Raw genomic sequence first — 27,809 nt, forward strand, 5'->3', positions numbered from 1 at the left:
TCCTATTTGATCTCAACTTCTTCATTTCTTTTCTCGTCACTTCGTTTGGTTTCACTGTGCAGTTCTTCCTCTCAGCCATCAGGATCTCTTACTCAGTTTGGTTACTTTTGAACAAAAGTACTTTTAGGATTATTTACTTTTGAGTAATTTTATTACGAAGTATCGTTTCTCTTGCTTCTCTGGATTTTCTACCCACTGACTGAAAAACAAACATGTTTTAACCAAAAATTCACCATAAACGGTTAAAGTTTCAAATAAAAAAACTGATTTTTAGAAATGTTTCTTTAGTCTGATTTAGTTTTGTAATTACGACAGAGCATTAGGTCCAGACTAAGAAAACATAAAATGTTTATAATGGAATAAAGTCGTGCAATAATCAAGTTCTAGTTTTACCAGAATAAAGTTAAAGTAATGAGAATGTAGACAATTATGAGAATATTCATATTATGAGAGTGAAGCTAAAATAATACGAGAATGAAGTCGTAATGTTGAATATTCTCATATTTTGACTTGTCACACAAATTTATCCTTAATAATAATTCATTCACAATTAATTCATAATATTTTAACTTTATTCTCATTTTAATGACTTTATTCCTGTGATTTTATTTTATTCTTCATGCATAGTGTGGCCCTAATCCACCAACGTAATTTAGTAATTATTTATCTGAATTATTCCCATTTTGGATGTTAAAATATCAACTTTTCCATGTAACTTTATATTTTGATCCGTCAAATGATGTAATTCTTAAATATTAATTCAAAATTTGTAATTTTTTGAAAACTTACTAAAATTTGTTTTTAAATATTTAATATGAAATATAAAAAATATGAACACATTTAAATATTTTTAATATTGAAATATTTTTTTCCAAGTTGAATATGGAAAATATTCAATATTTTAGTATTTTTGAAATGTATTTATTTTTTAAATATTTTTTTTTAATATTTCAATTTTAAAAAATATTTTTCAACATTGAATGTTTAAAAATATTTAATATTAAATATGATTAGTTGATCATTCAGTTAAATGATTGATCAGTACTTCAGTCAAATACCTTTTGTCACTACCGTTACCATAGTAACAGTAAGTTGGAGTCGTCCTGCTCTGGTTCTGCTGCGTTTTCTTCCCGTTTCCTCCAGCTGTGTCGTATTTCCACGGCTTGGTAACGTTTTCCCTCTGCTCCGTTTCTCCGCAGCGTCTCTGGAGTGCTCTCCGTCTTCGCCGTAGACGGACGGATCAGGCCCGACGCTCGCCGCCTCTCCTCCTCCTCACATCCACCCAGAACTTCCTCCAGTCGAAGCTCCTCGCCTCACAGGTCCGGTTCTCTCCACAAAGACCGATCCTGGAATAGAAGACCTTCCTTTTTTTGTCTTTTCTCCCCCTGCAGACGTCCTGCCGTCTCTTTTTTGGCCTTTTTCAGTCCAGTGCTTCAACTTCCTTCAAGCTTGACTGAGATTCTCACAGACTGCAGAGATTTGCACACTTGATTCATGAAGGAACATTTATGAAGGAAGTTTTTGCACCGTTTACTTTGTAGCTGCACAATAATTTCAGCGCGTCTCCTCCCTGTGTCCGTCTGCGGCTCTTCCTCCTCTGCTGAGCCCTCCTCTTCCTCCTCATCCTCGGAGAGTGATGCGTTTTACTCCGCCGCCGCCGCCGCCGCGTGTTTGTGCTCTGGTCTCTGTGTGTCATCCTGTGAAATGACCCCATCACAAAGTGTTAGATGATGCGTGGTGAAGTGTCCATGTCGCTCTATGCTTTTTACTCCATCTGTGTTCTGAACCAGGAGGCTGGAAAAACAGGTTCTGGGGTAAAAAACGGACCGGGTCGCCCAGGTCAGGGGTGTCCAAACTGCAAACCAAAAACTATACAGTTTGATCCTCAGACTGTTGGTTTGTGATCAGAATAAAAATGATTGGAAACATAATTTTCTGACAGGAAAATGTAAAGTACAACAAACTATTAGACTTCTCATAACTAAGTTTCAAATGGAGGTAAAAAATCAAGAAACTTTTACTGACGAGACAAATTTGATGCACTAATTTGGTCAAATAAATTCTGCGTTTTGAAAGTTGGGTACTAACTATTTACATTTACTCAAATAACTTTTTTGTAAAAAGTTACTTTTAGGAGTATTTTTACTACGCTGTACATTTTACTTTTACTTGAGTAACACTTCTGTTTTTTCTGCCCACTGAATGAAAAACTAACATGTTTTAACCAAAAATTCACCAGAAACAGACACAAACCGGCAGTTTTTGTTAAAGTTTATAAGTTTTTTTATTGAAAGAAACTGATTTGGGAAAATTTTATTTTGCTTGATGTTATTTTTTTGTTACTTATACAAATTATTTTCATTTTCATCCTTAAAATATCAAAATTTCCACTTAAATGTACATTTCGGTTCATCTGATGATGCAGTTTTTAAATATTAAGTGATTGATAATTTGATCAGTTACTCAGTACTTGAGTAAATTTTTTACTAAACGCTTTTTTTCTCCGACTTGAGTAACTTTTTGGACTCTTACTTTTTCCTATAACTTGAGCACAATGTTTGGTTCGTCTGCCCACATCCAGTTCTGATTACTGAAAATTAATTTAATCAATTGAGCTCAAAAGACTAGTTGTAAACATGCAAAATCTACTGCAGCAGCGTCCTACTGGCAGTAAATTTCTGTCAAAAAACTCAGAAATTTTCAGAGTACTTTTAGACATTTTCTAGAGAAATTGAAGGAAATTTCTGATCTCAAAAAGCCAGAATTTTTTTTTTTTAAATTTCTAGAAAAATTCTGAGATTAATCAGAAAATTTCTGAAATTCCAGCGGAAATTTGCCTCTTTTCTTATGCACCTCTGTAGAAACCTCTGTCATGTTTTAGATCTGTAGCACACACCAGACTACTTCATGTAGTCTTGACTTTTTTCACTTTTGATGCTGCAGTTTCTGCCCACGTGGCTGAAAGTTTGGACTCCCCTGAATCCAGGAGGGAAAACAATTCGAGGGAGATGAAAGTGCAAAAAGGAAATTCCCTCGTCGTCCCCAAAAGGATTCTGGGAGTTAAATTAATTTGTGGATCGGGAAGAAAAGAAGGAGAAGCGGCTCTGGGAACGAGGAAATGTTTTGACTCGAGATCCTTCACTCTAATGAGGAGAGGAAGAGAAGAGAAGACGTTAGAGATGACAAAAGAGGAGCCGCTTTTTCATTTCCTCTGCCTCGTATTGCTTTGTCTGCTTTTCCATCGCGGCGCCTGGAACTATTTTTAGAAAAGTTATCTTCAGAAAGTGTAGACGTGCTGCGAGCCGAAGCTCGTCCTGCTGTTATTTGTTACTCGTTAAAACCAAATACACGGCGCCTCGCAAAAGTGTTTGAACTTTGTTGTTTTGTCATTTTTAAAAGCTGAAACGTTTGGATTCAGACGCACAAAGTGGGAGGAATGTCTTTATTTACAAATAAAAATCTGAAAAGTGACGACGGCGAGCAAAAGCCACCAGAGCCGAAATATTCTGCAAAAATGAAACGTAAGAATCTGAAAAGTGTGGTGTACACCTACAGACTCGGATGTTGCACATTTTGGTCTAGTTGGTCTAGTTCCTAGGTCAAATATCTTAGCAAACTTGAATTAAGACAAAACTAACTTGAAAATAACTTCAGAAAGATGTAGGAGCTTCTTTTCAGTCAGTAATTCCTGGATTAATTATTGGATGAATAGTAATTCCAATAATTAATATTGATGGAAAAGCCCTGGCTGATTATTTCACTTCCAGTAAGTAAACTCCCAGATTTTAATGTTTTCTAGAAAATTTCTCAGTTTTTGGCAGAAATTTGCTCCTTTTTCTATCTAAACACAAAATCTTACCAAGTATTTTTTTTTTAGTTTCTAATGCAAACATCTTAGTACATTTGTCCTAATACGAAACTAACTTATGTAGTTAGTTTAGGAGCTTTATTTCAGTCAATAATTTCTTAATGTTGATTAAAAAAAAAGTTCTAGTTTCACTGGCAGATTATTTAATTTATGAGAAAAATTTTTTGTTGTAAGTTAAATAATCTACCAAAAGAAAAAGTCATTTATTTCATCAGTGTTATAAGGAATTACTGACTGAAATAAAACTCCTATTTCTTGTTGAAAAGTTCTTGTGTTTTTTCAGTGCAGACTAAAAGAGACTCATTGCACTGCAAAACCACCAAATCTTACCAAGTTATTTTGGTCTATAGTTCTTGGTGCAAATATCTGAGTCCACCAGAAATGAGACAAACTCACAAGTAACTTTTCAGTAAGATCATTTGTGCACATTTTTACTGTTTCTAAGTGGAGGCATTACGTCTTGTAGTCGAGAATTACTGACTTAAAACAAGCGTAACTATTTCGTCTCAGTTCAAGTGTGCTAGGAACCAGAGGTATTCTTGGTCGGGTCAGTTCGGCGTACGCCACACCTCAGATTTAGTCAAACTGTCATTTCCCTCTTTGTGTTGGTTTAAAACCTGAAACTCTGAATCTCTCAGCTGTGATTCGACAAAAAGCCAAAGGGAAAAAAACCTTTGCGAGGCGGATCGTCGTTCAAGTGTGATCAGTAACTTAAACCTCTGCTGTAAATGTGAACTATGGCCACTCACTGTTGATATTATAGGCATTTAAACTGCATATAGAAGCACATGTGTCTGTAATGAAGCCGAACTGTTAACTCCTTCTCCTCGAAATGTGTAAATACGACATGTAGCCGCCGGTATAACGGCCTCAGTGTCGGCGTCTCGGAGAGACGCTCTCATCCACGCTGATGTAGCATGAGCTGCTCCTGTTCAGATTAAAACGTTTTCATTTGTAATCAGGTTAAAAATGATCGCCAATATGATTTACTCGTACAGGAAAATGTGAAGTACAACACAAAGTATTCGTCTTTTTATAACCAAGATTTAACAAAAGGTAAAACCAGGAGACTTTTACTGAAAAGCCAACTTTGCTGCAGCCAAATCAGCTTTTACTTTTTCTTAAATTTTGACAAATACAGCGAGCGCTTTGAAAGAAAGCGATGCAAATCCTGTTGTTGCTACTGAAGATAAATTTAATCAACTGAGCACAAAAGAAACTAGAAACTAGATGTTTTCCTTTTATACAGCAGAATTTACTACGCCGTATTGGGGCCATTGTACAAAAAGAAAAAGAAAAGTGGGTCATTTCTGTCAAAAAGTTTGAGTGTAATCTCGAAATTTTCTAGAAAAAATAAGGAAATTTCTGAGCTTCAAAAGTCGAAGATTTGCAAGAAGAAAAAAAACGTTGAAATTGTCAGAAATTATTTCAAATGCTGAAAAATTTCTAGAAATTTTCTGCGATAAATCTCAGTTTCTGGCAGATATTTGCAACCTTTTTCTATCTGTAATGGCCCTACACTGCAAAAACACAAAAGTCTTACCGAGTATTTTTGGTCTAGTTTCTAGTGCAAATATCTTTGTGCACTTTAAATAAGACAAAACTAACTTACCAGCAACTTTTCAGCAAGAAATATGAGCTTGTTTTAAGTGAATAATTACTAAATATATGAGTTATATTTATATAAGTTAACTACAGAATTAGTTAACTTATAGGAAAATGTATTTTTAAATGCACAATAATCTGCCAGTGGATCTAGCACTTTTTAAAAAAATCAATATTAATGAATTATTGACATGACAGCTCATATTTCTTGCTGAAAAGGTACTTGCTAGTTTTTTCTTATTTCACTAGAAACTAAACCAAAAATACTCGGTAAGATTTTGTAACACAGCGTCGCTAAAATCCCTTTCACGTTTTGGACCTACAATAAATATTTTGGCGATTTATTTGCTTAATTTTAGTTTTTTTTTTTTATATAATTTCTTGTCCTGTGAATACGGTTGAATCTACATTTTTGGCGCACGTGACAAAACATTTTTACACCCTGGTCTACAGGAAGCGGGCGCCGCCGGGACGCCGTGCATTTAATGGGATTTCATTCGTCGCTCAGCCATTCGTGTGTCGGACAGCACAGAGATGCCTGCTGATTGGATAGTATCGATCAGTTCTCCTGGACCGTCAGGGATTGCAGAATCCTCCAGGAAGCGTCTGAGCGTGTTGGCCGGCCACGGAGAGTCGGAGCCACTCGGCTAAAGCACAACTGGTTATTTCACAGTTGGGGGGAGACGCTGCGTTCGTGTGTTTCAGCAGGAAGGGGAAAAGATGGAGCTCAAATTGGAGTTTCCCCCCACCGGCTGACTCCAGGCTGGGAAAGTGTTCAAAATGAAAGTGGAAAACAGAGATTGATGAGGGGAAATGCTTCTGTAAAGCGAGAGCTGATCCAATCTGTTGAGTTATCAGCAGCTTGAAGCGGTAATCTCATCCGACACGTCACTTCTTCCAGGGTTCAGTTTGTTTACAGCTCAAAGATTCACTGAAAATGATCATCTTTTGTTAGTTTGCATGAAAAACCCATCCGGTTCATATCAGCTAAACAAATTCTCTCCCATTCATCCAAATTAATCCGATCAGATTATCAATAACCAATTTATTCCTGCTTCAGTCGTATCCAGTTGACCACATAATGCCAGCTGGCACAAGGTTATCTAAGGAAGCCCAGCTGGTTGAGTCGAGTCATCGAGTCGTTCATCCTTAGTAACCATGGCGACGGCTTTACCTTCCCCAACCAAGAGCAGCAAACAAGGATGTAAAATAAAATCTGAAAAAATACAATTACATTATGTGACAACATGTCAAAACTTAGTCCCAATATTTAAGTAAATGGGTGCAAAATAATCAGCTTGTTGGCACAAAATGGCGGAAATGAACGACGCGAGTCGGGATGAAACCCGACGTGGGAAGAACAAGACTCCATTTTTACTGAGGCCTGAAGAAAACAGGTGGATGAAATAAAGTATCAGGACCTGATGTGTTTTCGCTACTTTGAGTTATCCAGGTGTGTTTTTAAAAAAATAACACAGAAATTCAGATTATTCTCGTGCACAGTAGCTGTGTATCAACCTGATCTGTAGCCGGGGTAATTTTTTATTTCTTGCCGTGCTGCAGATTGTTCGCTCCCTCCTCGCAGGCTGCAGAGTAGCTCCTCGTCCAGAGGCATGCTGGGAACTCTGCCACTGTGTTCCTGGCTCCGACTTTCAGGTATAACCAGCTCGAGACGTAGCCGCTGCGCCGAGGTGTCCAGGAACCTGCCTGAACCGGCACACTTCTCCTAACACCCTCCAAGACATTTGGCACCAAGACACTGATACGTGTTAAAGAACGGCAGAACAAACCTCATGTTGCACAATATGTCTCTCACACACACACACACACACACACACGTGCGTGTGTATGTAAGGCATGCACAAACAGACACTGTGTGGGATTTACATAAACGATACATTCTCAGTAGAAACCCAATGCTAGCTATGCATCAACAAAACTACAACCTAAAGCGAAAAACTGAAGTAGGGTTTCAGTTTGGGCCTTGTTGCCGGCATGTTTCAGTTCTGTTGTTCTAAAAAGGCATGTGAGCGGCCCAGCTCCCCGCTGATCTACATGTAAGGTGCCTAATGATGGATATCAATGAGAATACTGATGAGTATATTTAATAAAGTCATTAATCTCAATGTATTCTGTTTACTGTGCTTATTCTCATGTGACTTTGCACACTGTGAGGCGTGTTTGTGCTTAGCATGGAACAAAATACAGATGTCTGCATCTGTACTTTAACTCGTTCATCTCTGGTGTGTCACACTAACAGCAGAGATATTTTGGTAACGCCGACCGAATGTTGGGGCCATTGTAAAAAAAAAAATAGAACATTTTTGTCAGAAAACTCAGAAATTTTGAGAGTAATCTCAGAAATTTTCAAACAAAAAGAAGAAAACTCTGAGTTCCAAAAGTTTTAGATTTGCGCAAAAAGTTGAAATTTTCTACAAAAACGTTGGAAATTTCTGAATTTAAGATGTTGAAATTTTTCTTTAAAAATTTCCAAGTTTTGTATATAATTTCTGAGTTTCTGGCAGAAATTTGCTCCTTTTTTTTCTATTCTACATTTAAGTCTTCAATTCTGGCCCATGTGACAAAAAGCTTGGCCTCCTCTGCTGTAGGCAGAAACAGTCATAGCAAATTTCTGTCAAAATTTTGTGAGTAATGTCAGAAATGACTTGAGTAATTTCTCGGATGGCTACTTTTTACTTTTACAAATATGTCACTTGAGTATAATTTTTGGGAGCTCTCCCTCTGAAAAGCAGGCCGTCTGGAGATGGGGGGCTTCAGCGGGGCAGTGAGTGGGGGGAGGGCTGAATGTAATTGTCTGAAAATTGTCTTCAGGCTCTTCTGAACTAGACCAGCCAGACAGTGGGGTACTTCCATGCATTGACCTATATAAAAGCCATTGTCTTCATGAAAGATGCAGACTGTCTCCTATATCAGCATGTAAAGGACGTGACTTCTAAAGCTGGCTGTGGATTTTGGAGATGATTTATTTATTTTTTATTTTTTGGAGTTCATCTTCATCCAGAAAATGTCTAACTAGGTTATTAATAATACTAATAAAATACACCACCTGGCTGGCGGTTGAGTATCAGTCCCTGTTACTGATGGGATCTATCCAGAGTTTCAGCCTTCCTGCCTTACCTTGGACATGTCTGAACATTTTGTCCTTCTGGACTCTCCATATTGACTCTCCACGTGACGTCACGCTCTTCGAAACTCGGCCCGCTCCGCCATGACGGACGTTAAAGCCCGTCTAAAAACAGACATCTAGTGGCCTAATATCGCTTTTGCTTAGTTGATTTCACTTTACAATGGCTATCGGGTGCTGCGGGGTCGGCTGTGTAAACAGACAAGGATACAAACCAAACTTGTTGTTTTATATTTTGAATTTTACTGAAGAAAGATGGCGGCGATGGATAGCAGGCAGCCGTTAATCATTTTGACTGGCAGCTCACGGATTTGCACCGAACACTTTTATAAGGTAAGAAGATTAACGTTCATAAACTTTATAAGTAAATGTGATTAGAAAGTTGATATCCAATATTGCATTGCATAGAAGTTAGCGTCTAACCATTGGTAACCATGGAAACAGTGTTATATAGCCTGTATGAAAAAAACTGGTTAGCACTTCGTCTTCTGTATGTTTTTAATACTGCTCCGGTTCATGACATAGTGTGTTAATCATGTGGTGTGAATTCAGGCAAAATCATTAATTAGGAGGGAGGAGGTACGGGTCGGTTTCTAAGCTAGCTGTTTCCAACTTTTGTAAATACTATGAGCCCCAACCAGGTGTGTTACGTTCACGGAGAAATTAGCTCTACTCGAACTAGTAGAAACCATAAATAAACTGGCAAAAACAATTTTGGAAAACAATTTCAGTCGCTTAGTTCAATATTCCTGAGCCTCACTTCCGACGTCCATCATGGCGCCTCGAATGATTCAGTGACGTAGTTACAAAATGTTGCAGTTCAGGAATTGGTACACGATATCTTCACATTTGATTTTTCTCAACCCTTTTAAACTTAGTTTATCTTTTTGTTGCAAAAAAAAAAGCCCTTGAATGAACTGTTTCTGTGATTGATTAAAATTAATTAAACATATTAATTAACATATAGAAATACTTGTGAGAGTTCTAAAGGCTCAATTTTATGATATAAAAAGTCAGATTTATAGAACATGAACATATCTGTGATTAGGAAAGAAAAATCTGGATTTTGACAACTTTATATTTTGAATTGTGAATTTGAGAAATATGTAAAATAATAATAAAAAAGAAAGCACCAAAGCCAAACTTTGACATAAGTGGAAAGCACAATGACAGCTTGAATTCTCGCTAATAAAATGAGAAGGAAATCAGTTCTGTAGCTTGGAGATTTAACAAACTAGTAACCTATGGAAGTATTTAAGAGCGCACTGGCAAGCTTAGTCTGCCTCTAATTCATTACAGAATGCTTGTGACAAAAACTCATCAGTACTCATTTTTCTCCCAACTCATTTTGTCACCAAGCTAACTTATTTTATATTGGCAGGTTATGCAGTTTTTGTGCAAGTCAAATTTTTTCCACATAATCAGGCTGTGTTTTAAGCCCTTTTGTTGTTGTCATTCGGCCCTAAAATGTTAAACACTCTGGAAAAACAAGCTACATCCTCAACTGATAATTGTGGGTAAATATGTAGTCATTCATGGGCATTTATTTTTAAGAGGGGACAATAAAAGTTAAAACTCTGGGAGTTTTCTCTGCAGTTTTGCTCCCTGATTGGTATGTTTGGTAAACGTATTGTCTTGTTTATCGTAATGGAAAGAAGCTACGTTAGTTACATAAATTATTCTGGTAGCTTTTTGCTTGTAATGTTCACCTTAGCTGACACACATCCATCCTTGCAAAGGTAGAGCATTACCTGGTCATAGCAGGCTCTTTATTTTCATTGGTTGTGACCGAAAAGGCTTTTTTTTTTTCCCAGAAACGTGTTTTTTAGAATTGCTTACTCACTTTGAAAAATCATTGAGGTTTTCTAAAGGTAAAATATGATAGACGACCTTCTAAAAAATGATTTTCTACTGATCACGAGTTGACTTTTGCCATGTCAATTTAAGGTCTCTGCATCATAAACTGAGAGCCTCTGAGCTCCCGGTTTATGACGCTGAACGTTACCTAACCAACTTTTATGATGTGTGAACAGATAAGAAAAATAAAGGATTCTTGATTTAGAGGACAAACAAATCAGCCAGGATGCTACATTAAACAGGATCTGTTAAAGAACCAGAATTGGAAGTTTTTATAGTTTTTATTCCGGCAGTTCCACTGAGGCGAGGTCAGGTGGTGTGTGTGCGTGTGCGTGTGTGTGTGTGTGTGTGTGCGTGCGTGTGTGTGTGTGTAGGGAGGATTAGCTGGAGAGCAGACGTGAGGGATGAAGAGAAAAAGAGATATGACAGAAAATCGCTTGCAGACAGTCCCTGGCCGGCCTCTGCTGAGACTCGAAGCAAACCCTGTCAGCACTCGGGGCTTTTTGGTCCTGATCAGAAGAGATTCCCAGAGTTGCTGTTGATTTGTGTTTGTTTTCTCTCCTTCAGTTTTTATTGCAGCTTTGATTCTGACTGTCACTCATTCTGTATGTGGCCAGATCTGACAATCCATGTCAAGTTTACTTGTATCGAGCACGGCGGCTCAAAGTGCCTTAAAACCATCAAACTGTAAACAACCATGAAGCAGAAATAAACACTGAATTTAGTCAAATACCATAATCAAATATGTTGATCAGTGTTCCAAGAGGCAACTCTAAACAGGTGGGTTTTAATCTAGATTTAAAGCAACTCTGTTTCGGCTGTTTCGGAGTTTTCTTGAAGTTTGTTCCAGATTTGTGGAGCATAGATGCTGAATGCTGATTCTCTGTTTTGTTCTGGGGATGCAAAGTAGACATTAACCAGAAGGTTGATACAACAACAGCCGTTCAGTGACTTATAAGCTAACAACAGTATTTTATAGTCTATTCTCTGAGCTACAGGGAGCCAGTGTAAGGACTGTAGAACTGGGTGATGTGCTCTAACGTCCTGGTTTTAGTTAGAACACCAGCAGCAGCGTTCTGGATCAGCTGCAGTGGAGGATTGACAGGCAGACCTGTGGAGACACTAGCTGTGTTCCCTTTACAAATGTGGGAAAAACTTTTAGTCATTTAATCCTGGAAATGTTCTTCATATGATAGAAGACCGACTTTGTAATATTCTCTATGTGTGTGTGAAGGTTCAGGTCTGAATCCTGATTTTGGGCCGTAATAACCGAAACAAATGTGTGTGACACATTTTCCAGCTGTGGCTATTTTGATGTAGTTTCCCCTCTTTATACTTTATTTCCTCTTTATTTCTCCTTGTCTTCTGTCACACCCGACGCTCTGCAAACAGGCGACTGCATGAATTAAACATCTGAGGCAGGGTACACGCTGGTTTGGGGACGGGGGGGGCTTCGACCACACCGTGTGTGTTTGTCTTTGTGAAAATGTGTGTGGTTCTCGGCACTTGATACCGAGCAGCGGGAGTTGTCGCGTCTCCTCGTTGTTCAAAGCCAAGCTTCTGGATCTCTGTGCTCTCCAAGTTCCCTCATATCTTGCCTTTGATTTCGCTCTACATTTTCTGCTTCCAATCAGTTGTTGGTGTCAGATGATCTTTTTGCTGCTTTTCGTCTGTTGCTTTTCATCTTGTCCCGTTCTCCCATATCGGGTCAATACAGCTGGTGTGGAAACCTTTCACTGCAATTGATCTCGCCTGGTGTGCCGAGAACGCGCTGCTTGTATCCGTGTCTCTGTGCGCATCATTATCTCTGTATCTGCAAGCAAAAAAAGGAACATAAGTATGAACATGTTTCTGCAACGCTGTGCATCAGAGGAGCCTCTGTCTGCTAAAGGGAGCTTATCAAACATTGCTGAGTGTTGATTCAGTCAGGAACAAGCTAACATCGTTCAGGGTTCACTCTTTACCCTTCTGGCTCTGTTCTCATTTCAGACGTTTCATCTGTCTTTATCTCACCGTGTTTAACCATGACCTGGGTCGGCAGGGTGTTACCCTACAACATCTCTGAGTTGAAGGTTTTTCTGTGAGAAATTATGAAGCCACAACGCATTTAGCTCACATTATGAATGTCTTTACTGATCATAAACACCACAGTTGTTATTTTAGTAATCTGATAGTTGAGTAATTGAATAAAAAAATTGATCAAGTAAAATATTGGTAAATACTACTACAACAGCAGTATCAATATCAACTATCAACATGGGCTCAAATTTTCATACTTGTGCATCTCTAACAATTACGTTAGTGTAGTTTAGAAAATTAACCTGTAACAATAATAGCACCCTTTTTAAATTAGCCTGGGCAAAAATTACACAAAAATCAAACAATCAAGTTTATGTACGTAGCACATTTCAGCAACAACACGGTTCAAAGTGCTTTATTTCATAAAACCATAAAAATACAAAGTCAGAAGACACCACATAGTCAACGATTGAGAAAACCTTATACATTACATTTTGCCAAATACCATCATTACACATCAAAATGTTGGTTAATGTTTAATTTATTATGGTTCAAAATCAACTAAACATCTGGGTTTTTAGTCTAGATTTAAAGGATGTCAGTGTTTCAGCTGTTTTACAGTTTTCTGGAAGCTTCTTCCAGATTTTGAGGGGCATATATGCTGAATGCTAAAAGTATGTGTTCAATTTAAGCAGCAGGCTCACAAAGATACCCATACTGCAGTTTTTAGTTCATGTATTTATCTTCAGCCAGTTTAAAAGATGAACTCTCACTTTTCCCAACCATTCATAGCTTTTGTATTCATGTTAGCGACGGGATTTGGCTCCTCCATTACACACAGAAACATATGCCAGCTTTGTACCGCCGGGATGGTGGTAAATTTATTTCCCGTTTCGTCCATAAAGCAGCCGGCTGTGCACCGTCTATATCTGAATGTCTCCGCTCTACCTGTTTACATACACCCCCCGCGCTCTTCACCACCATTAGCTCCAATCCAGCCACCAGGTAGCAGCTCAGGGAGGAGAAAGGGTGTCATGTATCGCACCAGTTAATTTAAGGATGCTTACTGATCCCCCGTAAACCGCTAAAAACCCAGACATTACCATCAATCAGTGGAAGTTCGGACTGAACTTGAAAATTGAACGTTATGCTAACACCACTTAGCTTTTGTCAACAACTTATAGGTGGTAGTGAGAGCGTTGCACAACACATATAATCACTCAGCTGAAACACGGTGCATTAAATAAGAAAACATAATTTAACGAAGCTTCGAGGCAGATAATTTGCCTTGAGGAATTTTAATAATGAAATTACAGGAATCATTACAGCCGTACTATGCAGCTTTGGATTATATTTCAGTGAGAAAAGCTTCAGGTCTGCAGGAAAATGCTTTCAGGACAATCACCTGTGGTGGTGCTGCTGACCCCGGAGGACCACACAGAGACACCAGATGTGCTTTTCCCAGCTCTTTTCACAGCTGCCTGTGCAGCAGGGTGACATGAAGGACAAGTCAGGGTTACTGTCGTGTTTCTGTGACGAGCCAGCTGCAGCTGCAGCAAGAGGAGGGAAACCAGACGGTGAATGAGCTTTATGTGCTAATCTGAGTCAGATTTGGTTGGTTTTAAGGTTGTAGGCATATCTGTGTGTCCTCCACAGGTAGAGTGAAATAAATGTTTGCCCTCTGTGGTTCCCCTCTGCACTCAGCAGTGATGGAACGTGCCTGATCCCCTGCTGGGGAGCCAGAACCCGGGGGCCCGTAGGCGCCACTGAGGATGGAGGGCTGCTGTGAGCGCACTCATTAAACCAGCGCTGCGCCCAACCTTAATGATGTCCGCCGGCTCCAGTCTTTACTCCTTGCCCCTGCTCCTATCTTTCTCGCTTTTCCCCTTCACCTCCCCTCCAGTCGTCCTCCTCCTCGGCCCGGCGCTCCGTCTCTCTTAGGGAGAGGAAGTTGAACATGTTTGGTGGCGTTGGAGGAAGAGACGCTCCGTCAACCTCGCCTGCTAATGAGCAGCAGCTCTGACGGAGCCAAAATGGCCGACACATTTCTCACTCCTTTGGGGGCTGCTGACTTGACACACAGAACCCCAAGTATTTAGTGGTCTAGTTTCAATTACAAATACCTTAGTAAAGTTTAGAAATGGACTTACCATCAACTTTTCAGCAACATATAGAAGCTTCCTTTAAGTCAATAATTTCTTAATTTTAAAAAATGTACAAGTTTGACCAGATTATTTAACTTATAACGAGACATTTTCATTATAAGTGAAATAATACATTGTCCATAAAAAAAAAATCAATATTAAGGAATTATTGCCCTAAAACAACCTTCTATATTTTGCTGAAAAGTTACTTGTCAGTATTTTTCTTATTTCAAGTGTAGTAAGATATTTGGACTAGAAACTGGCCCAAAAATACATAAGATTTTGTATTTAACATGCTACAAAAACATAATGCATATCAATCTCATTACATTTCATTGATAAAACCCATTTACAAGCTGTTAAGTTCTACTGAAAATTAAATATTTTAACACTGACCAGTCCCTCCAGGATTTTGATTGCTTTTGTGATGTGATTTATTTATTTTTTCTTTGAAATCGAAATAACAGACTTTGTGGAGCAAATTTTAAAAATATCTGCAGGAAATTTTGCAATATTTGCGCTCGTATATGATGCAAAATATGACTTCGTCACTCATCACATCTATAACAAATGAAAACTTTACGTTGAGTAAAGCCGAGGTAGCAGTGATGTCGGCGTAAGAAATACTGCCACCTGCAGGTTGGAGTTAGCATCACTTAAAATGTTTTTGAAAACGTTTGTGGAAAAAGTTGCAATAAACTCACGATTATAAGGGGCAATCTGATGACTGCTGGAGTTTCTGAGATCGTGGAGTCACGAAAAAGCAAATTTTGGTAGCAAATATATAACTGCTTTAATGAAATTAGTAAAATAACATTTAGTTACACAACTGTTATCGTTTGCTTCTACTTTATGTGTCTCTTTGGATTATAATGGGCCATGTAAAAAGTTACGACGGGCCGTATTTGGCCCCTGGGCCTTGGGTTGGACTCGTGCTTTAGAGGATAAAACGAAGAATAAAAAACAAAGAGGGAATGATGTAACAAGTTGGCTTTAGTGAGAAATAGTCGTGTTTTTGTTGTTGTACAGGACTAGAAGAGTGAAGCGTGCAGTGGAGCTGCTGTCCTGGGGGTTTAACGTGAAGACCTGTTTGATGGCATCTGTGCTTTCATCCTCGGTCTGGATGAGTCAATATTCATTTAAAGCCCTTTCATTCTTCCTTTCCCCACCTGTGCAGAGATATTTGAAGTCGGGGGACGTTTCCAGTAAGTGGGTAAATGATTAACCGAAATATCCTGAAACCGGCAGCTCCAGTGTCACTGGTTACATCGACACAACCCGTTGACAATCATTAAAAGAAGATTTATGGTCAAAAAAATATGAGAAATAATAAAAAATATGTTCTTTGCCGTACAATTAGCTTCTGTTCTCACAGAAAATTCACGAGTTTCACAACATTTGTATAATTCATGACTGCTGCAGGCAGTAGATGAAGGGAACAAACAGAAATACTCCTCCTACCTTGTTGTGCAACCTTGTATGTGGGTTCTGGTTAACCATGGATCTGCTGGGGGAAAAAAAAGTTATCTGGCAATCAGTTTCAAAGCCTTATGCAATCATTATCAGTATGTTTATTCAGTTTTTTCCTTAGTAGTCAGTTCTTTTGTGTTGCAGTCAGAATGCAACACTTGTTGTTTTGTCCAGAAAACAAAATCATTGTTTGGAGAGATTGTTATTTTGCAGTTAATGTCGCATTTTGTCTGCACATTATTAAAAAAAAAAAAAGAATAGTCAAGGACTGAGGGTAAACAGTTAATATTTTGAAAGTATAAAATACCACACAGGTCAGGTTATTGAAGAGCAGAAATGAAGCGTCTTTTCCCTCGAAGAGACAAAACAGAAACTGCGGTTCTGTTACAAATATGCAAAAAACTTTGTCAATGATCCGCTATTGTCAAAAAGAACACAATTTTGCAATAATTGTGTTTCTGTTAAATAAGAAACACAATTAAAATCACACTTGACTAAGTTTGTTCACTTATAATTAATTAAAAAACATAATCCTCCAACTACTTCCTGTTGCCATCTTCTTCTTCGTGGTCTGCGCCAGTGGCAACTTCCGGTTACTGTTCATGTGACTCGTATTGCAGTTTTGTGGCCAGAAAAATTACGTCATTTAAGCGCCAAAACTTTCTAACGAAAAAGGGAAGGTTTTCAAAATTATCACTTCCACATCCAGTACTAAATTTGTATTGTAATCGATAGTTTTCAACATTTTATAGCTTTAAAAGGCAAGAAAAGTTATTGTGAAGAGAAGCTGTCAGCCTCGGATATATTTTAAAGTCAGTTTTGCTTCATTAATAACATTTTTACCTGTCATCAGTTTAAAATTAACGCTTTTTAACATTTCATGACAGTCATTGCTCCAGCTAATTCTGAACTGTTCTGTTTAGTTTATCTACCTAGCATATATGGATAATTACTGAGGATAATAATGATAAGAAAGTGTCGCCCTGCTCGGACTTTCTCACATAAAAACATCATGTTTACTTCAACGATGAGCCAATTGGAGCTTTTTACAGCGCTAGAAATAAACAGCTCAAACTTTGCAACAGTAACAAGTGACGCCATCGGGTTTGATTCCAGTTAGTCCTGGACAGAAACCTGTGACTCCTCTGCAGCTCAGGCTTTCAAAATGACCAAAGAGTTCAAAACCGCGGCCTTGCCCAGTAAATCTCATTTCAGTCGGGGCCACAGATGGTACAGTCAGAATTTGGCTGGACAAGACTGTGAACCCTCGGACCCAATCTGCTTTGGGTCAACATTGGCAGCTGGTGGTTGACGCTTGATGTTTTCTCAACTCTTCTTCAAAATCCTTTTTTGAGTCTGAGTAGTTCACTGCTTTCTTTCCCCAGAAGTAGCGAAGTTTAGCATAATGCTAAATCCAGGAAAGAGATGTTTAAAACGGATTTTATTTATGGTTGATGAAAGATCAGTGTTCTGTGTAAATAAATAATTCAAAATTGATGAAGTGGAGTTGTGCAATATAGCAAAAACATTCAGGTTTTTTTTTTTTTAAGTAAATCTGCTTATGAACTAGACCCAGACTTCTGGTAAGGTACTGTTTACACATAGCGACTCCATAGAATCATAGGGGTGACGATGCTGACTGGATCCACAGCAGCAGCACAATTTAAAAAACGAGCCATGGCTTGAGCAGAAGAAGAAAATCTACATCGACGCTTGTTTTTAAAAAATTTCCTGTTGATTACTTTGATGTTTTCCCCGTTTGGCTATTTTCTTCTAATCAGTCTGACGTTAAACGATTCAGATTTCTTGGCGTGAAATCGCTTTCATCTTTCTTTCAGGACATGTCTTTGAGCGAACTGTTAAGTCTTGTGCGTTATTGCCCCGTTTTGAGGTTGTAGCAAATATTATACAGCATGTGAAATATATATTAGATGTTTTTCTTTCTACGATTATCAGTGCAGTTTTTGACGTAGTTTTCCCGGAGAGAGAATAAAAGCAAATCTTTCAACAATGTTTTTTTTTTTTTTTTTTTTTTTTTTTTTTTTTTTTTTTTTTTTTACAAAAGACCGTTATTTTTCTTCTTCTGCTAATGATGTGCAGTTTTATTTAGCTGCAGTTTGTTTGGTGACAACTCTGGAATAAGTGTTGCTGTAGCAGCAGTTTCAGTTCATCTTCATCGTCTTATGCATCACCTTAAAGTCTTTGGTTTTTTCTTATTCTCTATGTAAAGACTCTTTAGGCCACATGTGTCAAACTTAAGGTCCAGGGGCCGAATTTGGTACGCCATTGCTTTTTATGTGGCTCTCTAGACTCCAGAGGGACACATAAATAGAAGATAACAGTTGTGTGTTTTTTGTTTGAGTATTATTTTCTCAATCAAAACAAATCAGGTTTTATCTAATCATTGACAAATTACATCAATCAGTACCTCCAGTTTTTCGCAATTCCAGAATCAACAGATTCCCACAATTTTTCTGCACTAAAACGTAACTGTGATTTTATTCCAATATTGCCGCAAAAATTGTTAACTCCCACCTGCAGGTGGCAGTATTTCTCACATCTACTACACTTCTGCATCCGCTTTACTCAGTCAAGTTTTAGTTTATGTTCGATGTGGCAAGTAACAAATTTGCTGTTATACATGAGAACAAATATTACACAATTCCTTTCAAATGTTTTTAAATTGGCATCATTGCAAAAAATGACAATCGCAAAATCCTGGAGGAACTGATTATTGTAAATATTATTCAATTTTAAAAAGTACTTATTGAATCCAGAGACAGCTATTTATTAATTTATGAGTTTTATCAACACATTCTGGCACAACATTTATAATCTTGATATGGCCCAAAATATAAATGAGTTTGACTGACCAGCTGTAGACTCTAGTCATATTGATCTTCTCCGTCTGTACTGTAAAAATGAAACTATGTAAATTTGGATCTGAAAGGTTTGGGAATTGTGTCTCTATTTTTGGTAAATCAGGGCAGCTTTTGCCTCATTTTAGTGCCAAACAACAAATGAATAACAATATATATAGACAGACAAGTGATCAATATCAATAAATAAACAGATTTACTAAACTCCGATCTGGAACCGCACTGCATTCTGGGAGATGTAGGCAGAGGAAAGACTTGAACCAATCAACCTTTCACAGCCAGCTAAGCTAGGTTGGTGGAATCGACTGACTCACTCACTCTGTGGTTTCCTAGCAACACACTCACTCTTTAGTTACCTAGCAACAACCTATGAGCAACTGGCACAGCAGCAGTTTATGCCTCATAGCTACTTAAGAATGAACAATGGCGTGGAATAAAAACGAAAGGTTACACCACCAGTTTGGGAGAATTTCAGATATTTAAAATAAATCAATAATTATCGATATTGACTGAAATGAAACTCTTATATTGTGATATGTTTTTCAGCTGTATCGTCCGGACCTACCTCATTCATGAAGCAAATTAATTTAAAAGTCTTTATGACAAGCAGACACATTAAAATCCGAGAGATTCTGATTAAAAATATATATTTTAATTTAACTAATTTGTTGGACCTGTATACATCAGCTTTGGTCTGTTGATTGAATTTCTCCGTTTTCCTCGGCATTCGATTCACTTTCTGTTGAGCTGTAGGGACCGACTGGGTGTGTTTTTCATGTCCGCTCACTTTGTGGATCTGCGTGTGTGTGTGTGTGTGTGTTCACTTGCATTTCACCCTGTGCGTGGGAGAATAAGGACCATTTCTCTTTCACATGAAAGGTGCAGAGTTTGGACAGGTCGGGACGTAAAAGGCCTGCATGATCTCGTGACCACTTCCACACACAAACACACAACCGCAACCTGGCAGCGGTTGAGGCGAAAGCGAAGACATCCTGTCCTCACCTGATCCGGACAACAAGGGAGACTTTTTCTCCTGAGCCTTCACAATAAAACAAAATGACAAGTATTCTTCTATTTCCAAGCGCCAGCGCTGTGGAACGCTGGCAGCTGATTGGCTCGGAGGAGATCTGCATAATGTGTGGGCTGAAACTGACTGTGAACAATAAGCGTTTCAATGCAAACGGGCAGTTTAAGATCTATGGCAACCAAACAGTGAATAAACAGCGACTCAAGGAACAAAAGTCAGTCTCTGTTCCTATCTTTCAGCTGCAGTTAAATGTCTTGTTGGCCCACATTCTGTTTAAAACATCACAATCTGGCGTTTATCTCCGAGTCGGACTCGTAATCACAAGATGCGACATTTCCATGCTAAAAAGAGCGCTGAAATGAACGATGACATCACTGTCTCTGCTCTGGCAGCCATTACTTGAAAGCTCTGTGGTGTTTCTGTTCAGCACCGGGACTGATTTATTGATCGAGGCTGTGTGTGCAAGCCCGCTCTGAGGGATGAGGAGGATTATATATCAGGAGTGTGATGTTGTTGACACTCCTGTCACCTTTACAGCACCGACATGCCAAGGCCTGGACGCCTGCCCAGCCTCACTGCGTCCGAATGTACTGAGGAGGGGAAAACAGGCAAGTTTTGAGAGGTCAGTGGAGGAGTTTGGATGTGAGGTAGAGTCAGGCTGGTTGGGAGTTTCTGCCATGTTTTGGTGGGGGGAGGAGGGAGCATGGTGGGCCAGCTGGCTGCCTCTGGCTCCAGCGTGGCCCCCTGTGGGTATCCGGCTTGGCGCAGACTCTCCCTCACCGCTACAGCTGGGATCCGCGTGCCAGGAAAGACAGAGCTCACAAACACGCAGCTACACACAGTCGCAGACGAACACATGCATGTTGGTTTGGACTGCAGGCCAAAGATGGGATGTGGAGTCGGAGAGCTCAGCTGTGCAGCTTGGCACAGGGCTTAATTAGAGTTGTAGAAGTTGTACAACACTTCTTAAAGAGTCGGTTTAGTCAGGCATAACCATTTCTAAATATTGATATTCTTAAAATCCTCTCTGCAGTTCTTAAATTCTTACTTGAATGACTAAGCAACAAGGTAGTTAGTAAAAATACTAACATTTGATCTCTTGCTGCTTCAGCTGATGGAAAAGCCAAGAAAAACCTCAGATTTTTACTCTACCTTTAAATCTGGTGTATGTAACCTTTATAGATGTTTTTTTTTTTTTTTTTATATTTGATAAACTGTCACCATGTCGTAGCAGTTTAATATGAGACAGATAATCTGTAAAAAAGATCGATTTCCTCCACTTCCTTCCTGAGCTACTACAACCAATCAGAGCCAGGAGGCGGGTCTTAGTGCTGTCATACACTCCTGGCTCTGATTGGTTAGATGGCAGATGAGATAAAAACATTTTTCCCACAGATTCTGTGTCATACCATACATACCAACATAGTGACAGTTTCAACAAATATGTAAAAAAAAATATTTTACAGCTTTAAAACCGTCCCTATTTTATAATCTGATCATCTGTGAAAACATTGAGCTCCTCTGCTTTCTCGCTATAAACTTGCTGCCATGTGCACAAATGCACAACAACCAATCATAGCCGGGAAGAGGGCGTTGGCGCTGTCAATCATCCTCATGTACGCAACAACTGGTTCATCACAATGGAGTCTGATTAATGGACCCAGCTTTGCATCCTTTACAAGCAGAGAACAGGAAACATGTTTTAAATACGTCTCTACTTTTCCATATTACAACGCAACATGAGCGATTTAGCGGATTAGAGTTTTGGAAATCCAACTACACTTTGATTAGTTGGATTTGGAAATCTTTGTACTTAAACTTAACAACTTTTCTACTTCTGTTAGCATATTAGCTGTGTTGGTTTTCATTCTTTATCCACTTGTTGAGTTTTGGTTATATCTCTGTGTAAGTGGGTGTTGGAATAAAAACTTGTTTGTTTTAGCCATACTCTCTAAAACCAGCGTTTTCTTAATGGAGAGAGAGAGAAGCATCTCTAGTTACACATGTTCACAAACATTAAAACCACAGATTAATGTTTAATTCAAACCTTCTGAGTGGATGAGGAGCAAAGTCTCATGCTTTCGACGGCTCTGGTGAATGTTTGGGACAGCAGGAAGACGAGGAATGAGGTCATGTGTTTTGGAAAGCAGGAGGTCCAATTTAAGGGGGTTGAAGAAAATTACAAATCGCTGTGAGACTGTGAGAACAAAACGCCGGTAAATCAGAGGAAAGAAGAGGTGGACTGATGTTTTTCTGTGCAGCATGTAATGGCTGTCCTTTCCTTTTTCATGCATGTTGGGCTGCAAGACACCAGCCTCGGAGTGTAAAAGATGTTTTTACCGTTTGGTTTTTTTATGCATAGAGAAATCATTTCGTAATGAGAGCTAAAAAAAAAAAACGTATCAAAATTCAAAAACTCAACGATGAGCATTTGACACTACAAATAACCATCTCACTGCGTTTCATATTCCCATTAATCACAAATATTAAAGCAGGTTTCTCCTCTGTATGATTATTATCCACCGTTTTCCTGCCGCTGCAGGACTAATTATGTCGACCACTTCCACTGAGATTGTCCAGGAAGTTTAGTTGGCATGTAGTGAGCTGAGTAAGTTTTAATCAACCGGATTGACCTTTTTTCCATGTTGCATTTCTCACAGACTTGCGGATGTAGAAGCTTGGACAGGTCTGGTCCTAGTTGATTGCTCTTTATCAGACTCCAACAGACGAGTGGAGGCGAACGTGGCTGAAGAAAGTCATAAAGTCATTTTAAATTTATTTGTGCTCTTGTAGTCCAAAACCCTACGTCTGCTGCTGGGACGTTAGCCACCAAAACAGAAACGTCAACTTCTGAAAATGACTGACGGCGCTGCAGCGAGCAGATCAGAAACTACAAACTGCTGCGTTCTTTCGTGATCAGCAATAATTAACTAGTACAAGACATACAGGTTTTTAAATCTACAGTAAAAAATAAATTTTGAAAACCCTTAAAAACCAAAGACGTGCTTTCAGCTCTTCAGAGAGAGCTCTGCCTGAATACCAAGTTCAGTTTTGTTTTTGTGTGTCTGGTTGTCCATAGCAATGGACTTGTCAAGGCAGATGATGACGGAAACCGCAGTTCATTTCTTCAGGGAAAGTTCCCAAATCTGAAACGGCGAAGGAGCGAGTCTGACGACGACATTCAGTTTGAGGTGTAAACACACATGTTTTTATCCCTGTTGTGTTGGAATAAAAAATAGTAGCAGCAAGCGCTCCGACAGTCTCGTTGGCAAACCAAGCCAACAACTCCAAATAATAATAAATACTGGTGAACATATATAAAACAATCTCACTATTTTTTAAATCGGTGATTTGTTTGGTTTAAACCTCTAAACTTCTGTTTCCCTGTAGCAGCTAACTGCTGCGGTAAGTTCTGATTAAAAACAAAGCATACTTTTTTTCCATTTAAAAAAAGGATGTTAATTTATTTTTTATTTGCAACCTTTAAGGTATTTAATATTGTATGAAAAGGCTTAAATTAGAAATCTGGAGATTGTGCAATTTTTTAATCCAATTATAATTGACTAATGGTCAGAATTGGCTGCTTGAGAATCTTTGGCAAAAATAAATGTAAAAAAGGTTAATAGACTCTCTACATCCAACCTGAATGAGCTTTAAATATTTTGCAAAGAAAAATCTGGCAAAAAGGAGTTGAATCATTTCAATACATCATTTTAATAAATTTATAAAGAATATATACAGCTCTGGGAAAAAGTAAGAGCCTACTGCACTGAACCCAATTAAAACCTCCTGGTTATTCCACCAAATATTGATTTCTGAGTTGAAACATTAGTATTGTTTCTAAATCAATATGAACTTATTTTTGTTGCATCATTTGATGTCTGAAAGCTCTGCATCTGTTTCGTTACTTTGACTGTTTGTCCTTTTCTGCAAATAAATACTAAATTTTTTCTTGTAATTTCAGAGACAGTAGTTAATAGAATAAAAGAATAATGTTCATTTTACTTAAATATATACCTATAAAGAGTAAAATCAGAGAAACTGATCATTTTAAGACCTCTTAATTTTTTCCAGAGCTGTATACATATTAAGGAGTCAGAACTTACTAAAATAATTTAGTTGCAGCCGTAACTCCCCTCTTGTTTTGGTATTGAACACGACTCCTGCATTAAGCAGCTGCTTCCGTCAGATAAACAAGAGGAACATGAGGGGGAATATGAGGGAAAACAGACGGAAACACCTTTCGTTTCATCCAGCCCAGGCGTCAGTGTGAGGAACATTACCGCTGTCACACGCCTCAACATGGAAACTGCAATTCACCAGACACATCGTACGACAATATGCGCTCCCAGCGTGATGTGTTTTGACAGATCCAAGTCCCTGAATATTAAACCGAGCCGAACGGGGGAATGGAAACATCTGGGCCAAAAGGTTAGAGCAGCATTTCAGTCCGGGGAACGTCTGGAGGATACAGACCTGAACACAGCAGAATTTATTTGCTCAGAGTGACATTTATTTCTCACGGCGCCACCCACACGGCTGCTCTCGACAACACCTGTGCGTCTCGAAAAACGCTTCTCAAAATGAAGAAAGCGAAAGAATAACACAGTCGACAGCCCGTATCGCAGCGGGAGTGTTGTGACACGAGTCCGGCCCGGTTGAGATGAAGTGACGTCAGGCGCAGAGAGCCATTGATCTTGTTTAAGCTGATCAAGGAAGGCAGGGGGGAGTGAGGGGGGGGCAGCTGGCAGACAGACAGGTGCAGTAAATTGATAGAGTGGCTTGAAGATATGAAACTGAGACAGACGGGGAAAGATGAAGGGTTATTTATGAACTGTCTCTTTATCTCAGTCGTCCTCAGTGATGCAGAGAGACAAGAGAGGGTCCTCCTCCCTCCCACCAGCACTCCCACAGATCCTCACAGGGATTATAAAGCTGACATGATGCATACAGGATATACAGTAACCTTATCAAGCCGCACAGAGCAGCAGCACTTTGTTAGCGCTCACTTTGATTAATAGCAGATAAAAGGAACTGCTCTATTTACTGCATGTAGGTCAGCTTGTACCGGCTCTGCTATTAAGTGGCAAACACTTGACGTGCCAAAAATATATTAAACTTTACTTTCAGTTTACTCACTGTGAGACGCAACGGCGGTGGGACGGTGCACCTGGTGTCTGACTGCATCTAAAAATATTCATTTGCTCAGTAATTTGTTTGTTTGGGTTTTTTTTTTTTTTTATCTTTTTTACGTTAGGAAACCGACCACATGTGGAGTCTCACTTATTCCCTGTACTGACACACAGCTGAAATGGTCCTGTTAGCCATTATTTTTCTTTCACATAAGAAGACGTGAAGCTGCCTGACACTTTTTAAAGTTAAAACCTTAAAGTGGATCTATTATGCAAAATTCACGTTTTGCACATGTTTGTATTTCTATTTGAGTCTCAACTGCTTCTAAATAAATAAAAAAAAACCATCCAGACATTTTTTTTGGCAATAAGTAAATGTTTTTTTTTTTTTTTTTTGTGGGTTTGGGAAATAAGCCATTTCAAAAACCTTTGGATTCTAACATCACAAATCAGCAGCCACTCCCCGTTACCTAGCAACGCCTCTGGAGTTCCACCTGTTACCTAGCAACCCTAGAAGAGCTCCAGCACTTTTAGTCAGCTGGTTGTCAAATTCAAAAATACTTTATTAATCCCAAAGGGAAATTAAATGTTGCTGTAAATCATAAATTTAGATTCTCCAGAGTTATTGAAGATAGTGATGGCCTTTACAGCTGTATGCGCTGTACAATGGCTGCTGGAAAGGACAAGTGTTTTATTGTTGACTTACCATCCAGAAACCACTTGCTGGATTCTATAATTTTTTTTTTTCTTTCAAAGACGTATGGTTGTAAAATTTGTGCGTCTGTTTGGAGCTATTTTCACATGCGAGTGTAAACATTTGGCTAGGGAGCGTGGCCAGCCGCAGCTTATTTAAAGTGACAGGAGTGACGGCTCATTCTGAAAGGAGCTTAAAATAGGCAGAACTGAGTAGATAAAGTCTCATTATCTATGATTGATATTGTGTAAAACATGTCATGAACATGTTTTTGAGAGCCAATAGGCCTATCCTAAACTGTTCAAGGAAGCGCGATAAATAAAACTACTTGCTTTGCTGTTTACAACTTTGAGGAGTTTAACTGGCAATACTCTGAGTAATCAGTTCTCAGATCCTTGAAGCAGCGTTTGCAGGACAGTTTGTGGATGGATCAGGAATGTACCACTGTGATGCCTGCCAAGTTGTTCAGACAAGCTCAAACCCATTGAGTGCTGGGAAAAAGAGGGAATGTCAAACAGGTTGTCAAAAAGAGACATTTTTGTCTGCATATATTGGCAGTCGTCCTGCAGATAAACTAACATGTCTGATAAAAAGATAAACATGGGGAGGAAGAGGTTTCAGGACTGGAGAGGCGGTTGTTTTTCCCCTGCTAAAGTCCAGTTTCATAAAAATGTCCTATCACTCTTGTGATCATAGCAACAGATCTGTTTGCTGATAATCCATGTTTATGCAACTCATGTTAGCCGTTTGCGGTGCGTTATATTGCCCACTCAAGTGACAGCGACAGCTTTGCTGTAAATGACAGAAACAGGAATAACAAGTTTATAAAAGAAAGTTGTTTCAACAACACAACCGACTTCTGAGTCATGAGAAAGTAGTTTCACTTGGGATTTAAACAGCAAGTCAGCTGTATGACTTTGATTTATGAGCTTATTTTGAACCCATCTTAACACTAAATAGTCAAATTTTTATATTCAAATATTTGTGAGATTTGTAGTTTTTGTCCTTTACTATTTCAATCATGTGGTAAATATTGTATGGGTAGATTCATATTACAGTTTGATCTGTTGAATCAGACCTCCCAACTTTCAGTAAAGTATTTTCATTCAGTATCCATAGAGACGATTAAATGCTGGAGACATTTGCTACTGCTTGCAAAATTTCTGTCCTCGGTTCCTTGTTGCTACTTGTTGAATTGGTTTTTCTTTATCGCTGTTCATGGCATAAATTGCTTTCCCTGAGATTTGATGCTCTATTTAATATGAAAAAATGCCAGATTTTTGTGAAGCATTTTATTTCTTATGTAACACAGAGTGGTATTTATAATTATCTCTCTGCTATTTTCACCTGCAATTCACTAACTTTTGTAATTATCTACTTTCTGTCGAAAGTACGCTTGGCTCAGCGGTTCTGAAATCTGAACAAGATGACATCTTTTTTCCTCTATGAATGTAGAGCTTGTGTCAAACTCATGGCCCAGGAGCCAAATGTGGCCCGCCGTAGCTTTTTTTGTGGCCCTCTTAACTCCAAATTACATCAATTATTCCCTCCAGTTTTTCACAAATCTGCAAAATTCATACAAAATTGACAGATCCCCACATTTCTCTGATTTTACTGAAATTTTTTCTCAAAATTGGCCAAAAACATTCAGTTTAAGTGGCCGCTGCTTCAGCCTTACTTGATGTCAATGTGACCAATAAAGTGATTAATTAAAAGTCACATTTAACATCACACTTCAGCGCAAATATAAAATTTCCTTGCCAATATTTCTAGATCAGCACCACAAAATCACAAAAAAAATCACAAAATCCTAGATGAACTGATCAGTGTAAAAGGATATTCAATATAACACTTATTGAATGCTGAAACAAACGGCTATTTATTGATATTTTAACAATTTAATGGTTTTATCAATACATTCGGGCACAACCAGCCCTTTAAGAACATTCAGATTTTTGATACATCCCAA

The 27,809-nt window shown here is 38.6% G+C and overlaps 1 protein-coding gene and 1 long non-coding RNA gene across 3 annotated transcripts in view; both read left to right on the forward strand.

Annotated features, from left to right (window-relative positions):
• Positions 1-2,071, forward strand: part of samd12 (sterile alpha motif domain containing 12) — a 119,304-nt gene extending 117,233 nt beyond the window's left edge. The window contains exon 5 of the mRNA XM_015044882.1: positions 1,200-2,071. Within this exon, the coding sequence (XP_014900368.1) occupies positions 1,200-1,231 (32 nt within the window). The 3' untranslated portion in view covers positions 1,232-2,071. The remainder of the gene's footprint in view (positions 1-1,199) is intronic.
• Positions 2,072-5,664: 3,593 nt separating this feature from the next.
• LOC106954986 (uncharacterized) lies at positions 5,665-20,577 on the forward strand. 2 transcript variants are annotated; one of them, XR_001426475.1, is made up of 3 exons: positions 5,665-5,949; positions 8,227-8,229; positions 20,567-20,577. It is a non-coding gene; the product is annotated as an uncharacterized LOC106954986 (long non-coding RNA). The 2 variants fall into 2 exon arrangements; XR_001426474.1 differs by lacking the exon at positions 8,227-8,229 and adding an exon at positions 8,894-8,899.
• The last annotated feature ends 7,232 nt before the right edge of the window (positions 20,578-27,809 follow it).

The sequence above is a fragment of the Poecilia latipinna genome, unplaced genomic scaffold (genome assembly GCF_001443285.1).
Source record: "Poecilia latipinna isolate Pla-1442-1.1 unplaced genomic scaffold, P_latipinna-1.0 Scaffold695, whole genome shotgun sequence".
In the NCBI taxonomy this organism is placed as follows: Eukaryota; Metazoa; Chordata; class Actinopteri; order Cyprinodontiformes; family Poeciliidae; genus Poecilia; species Poecilia latipinna.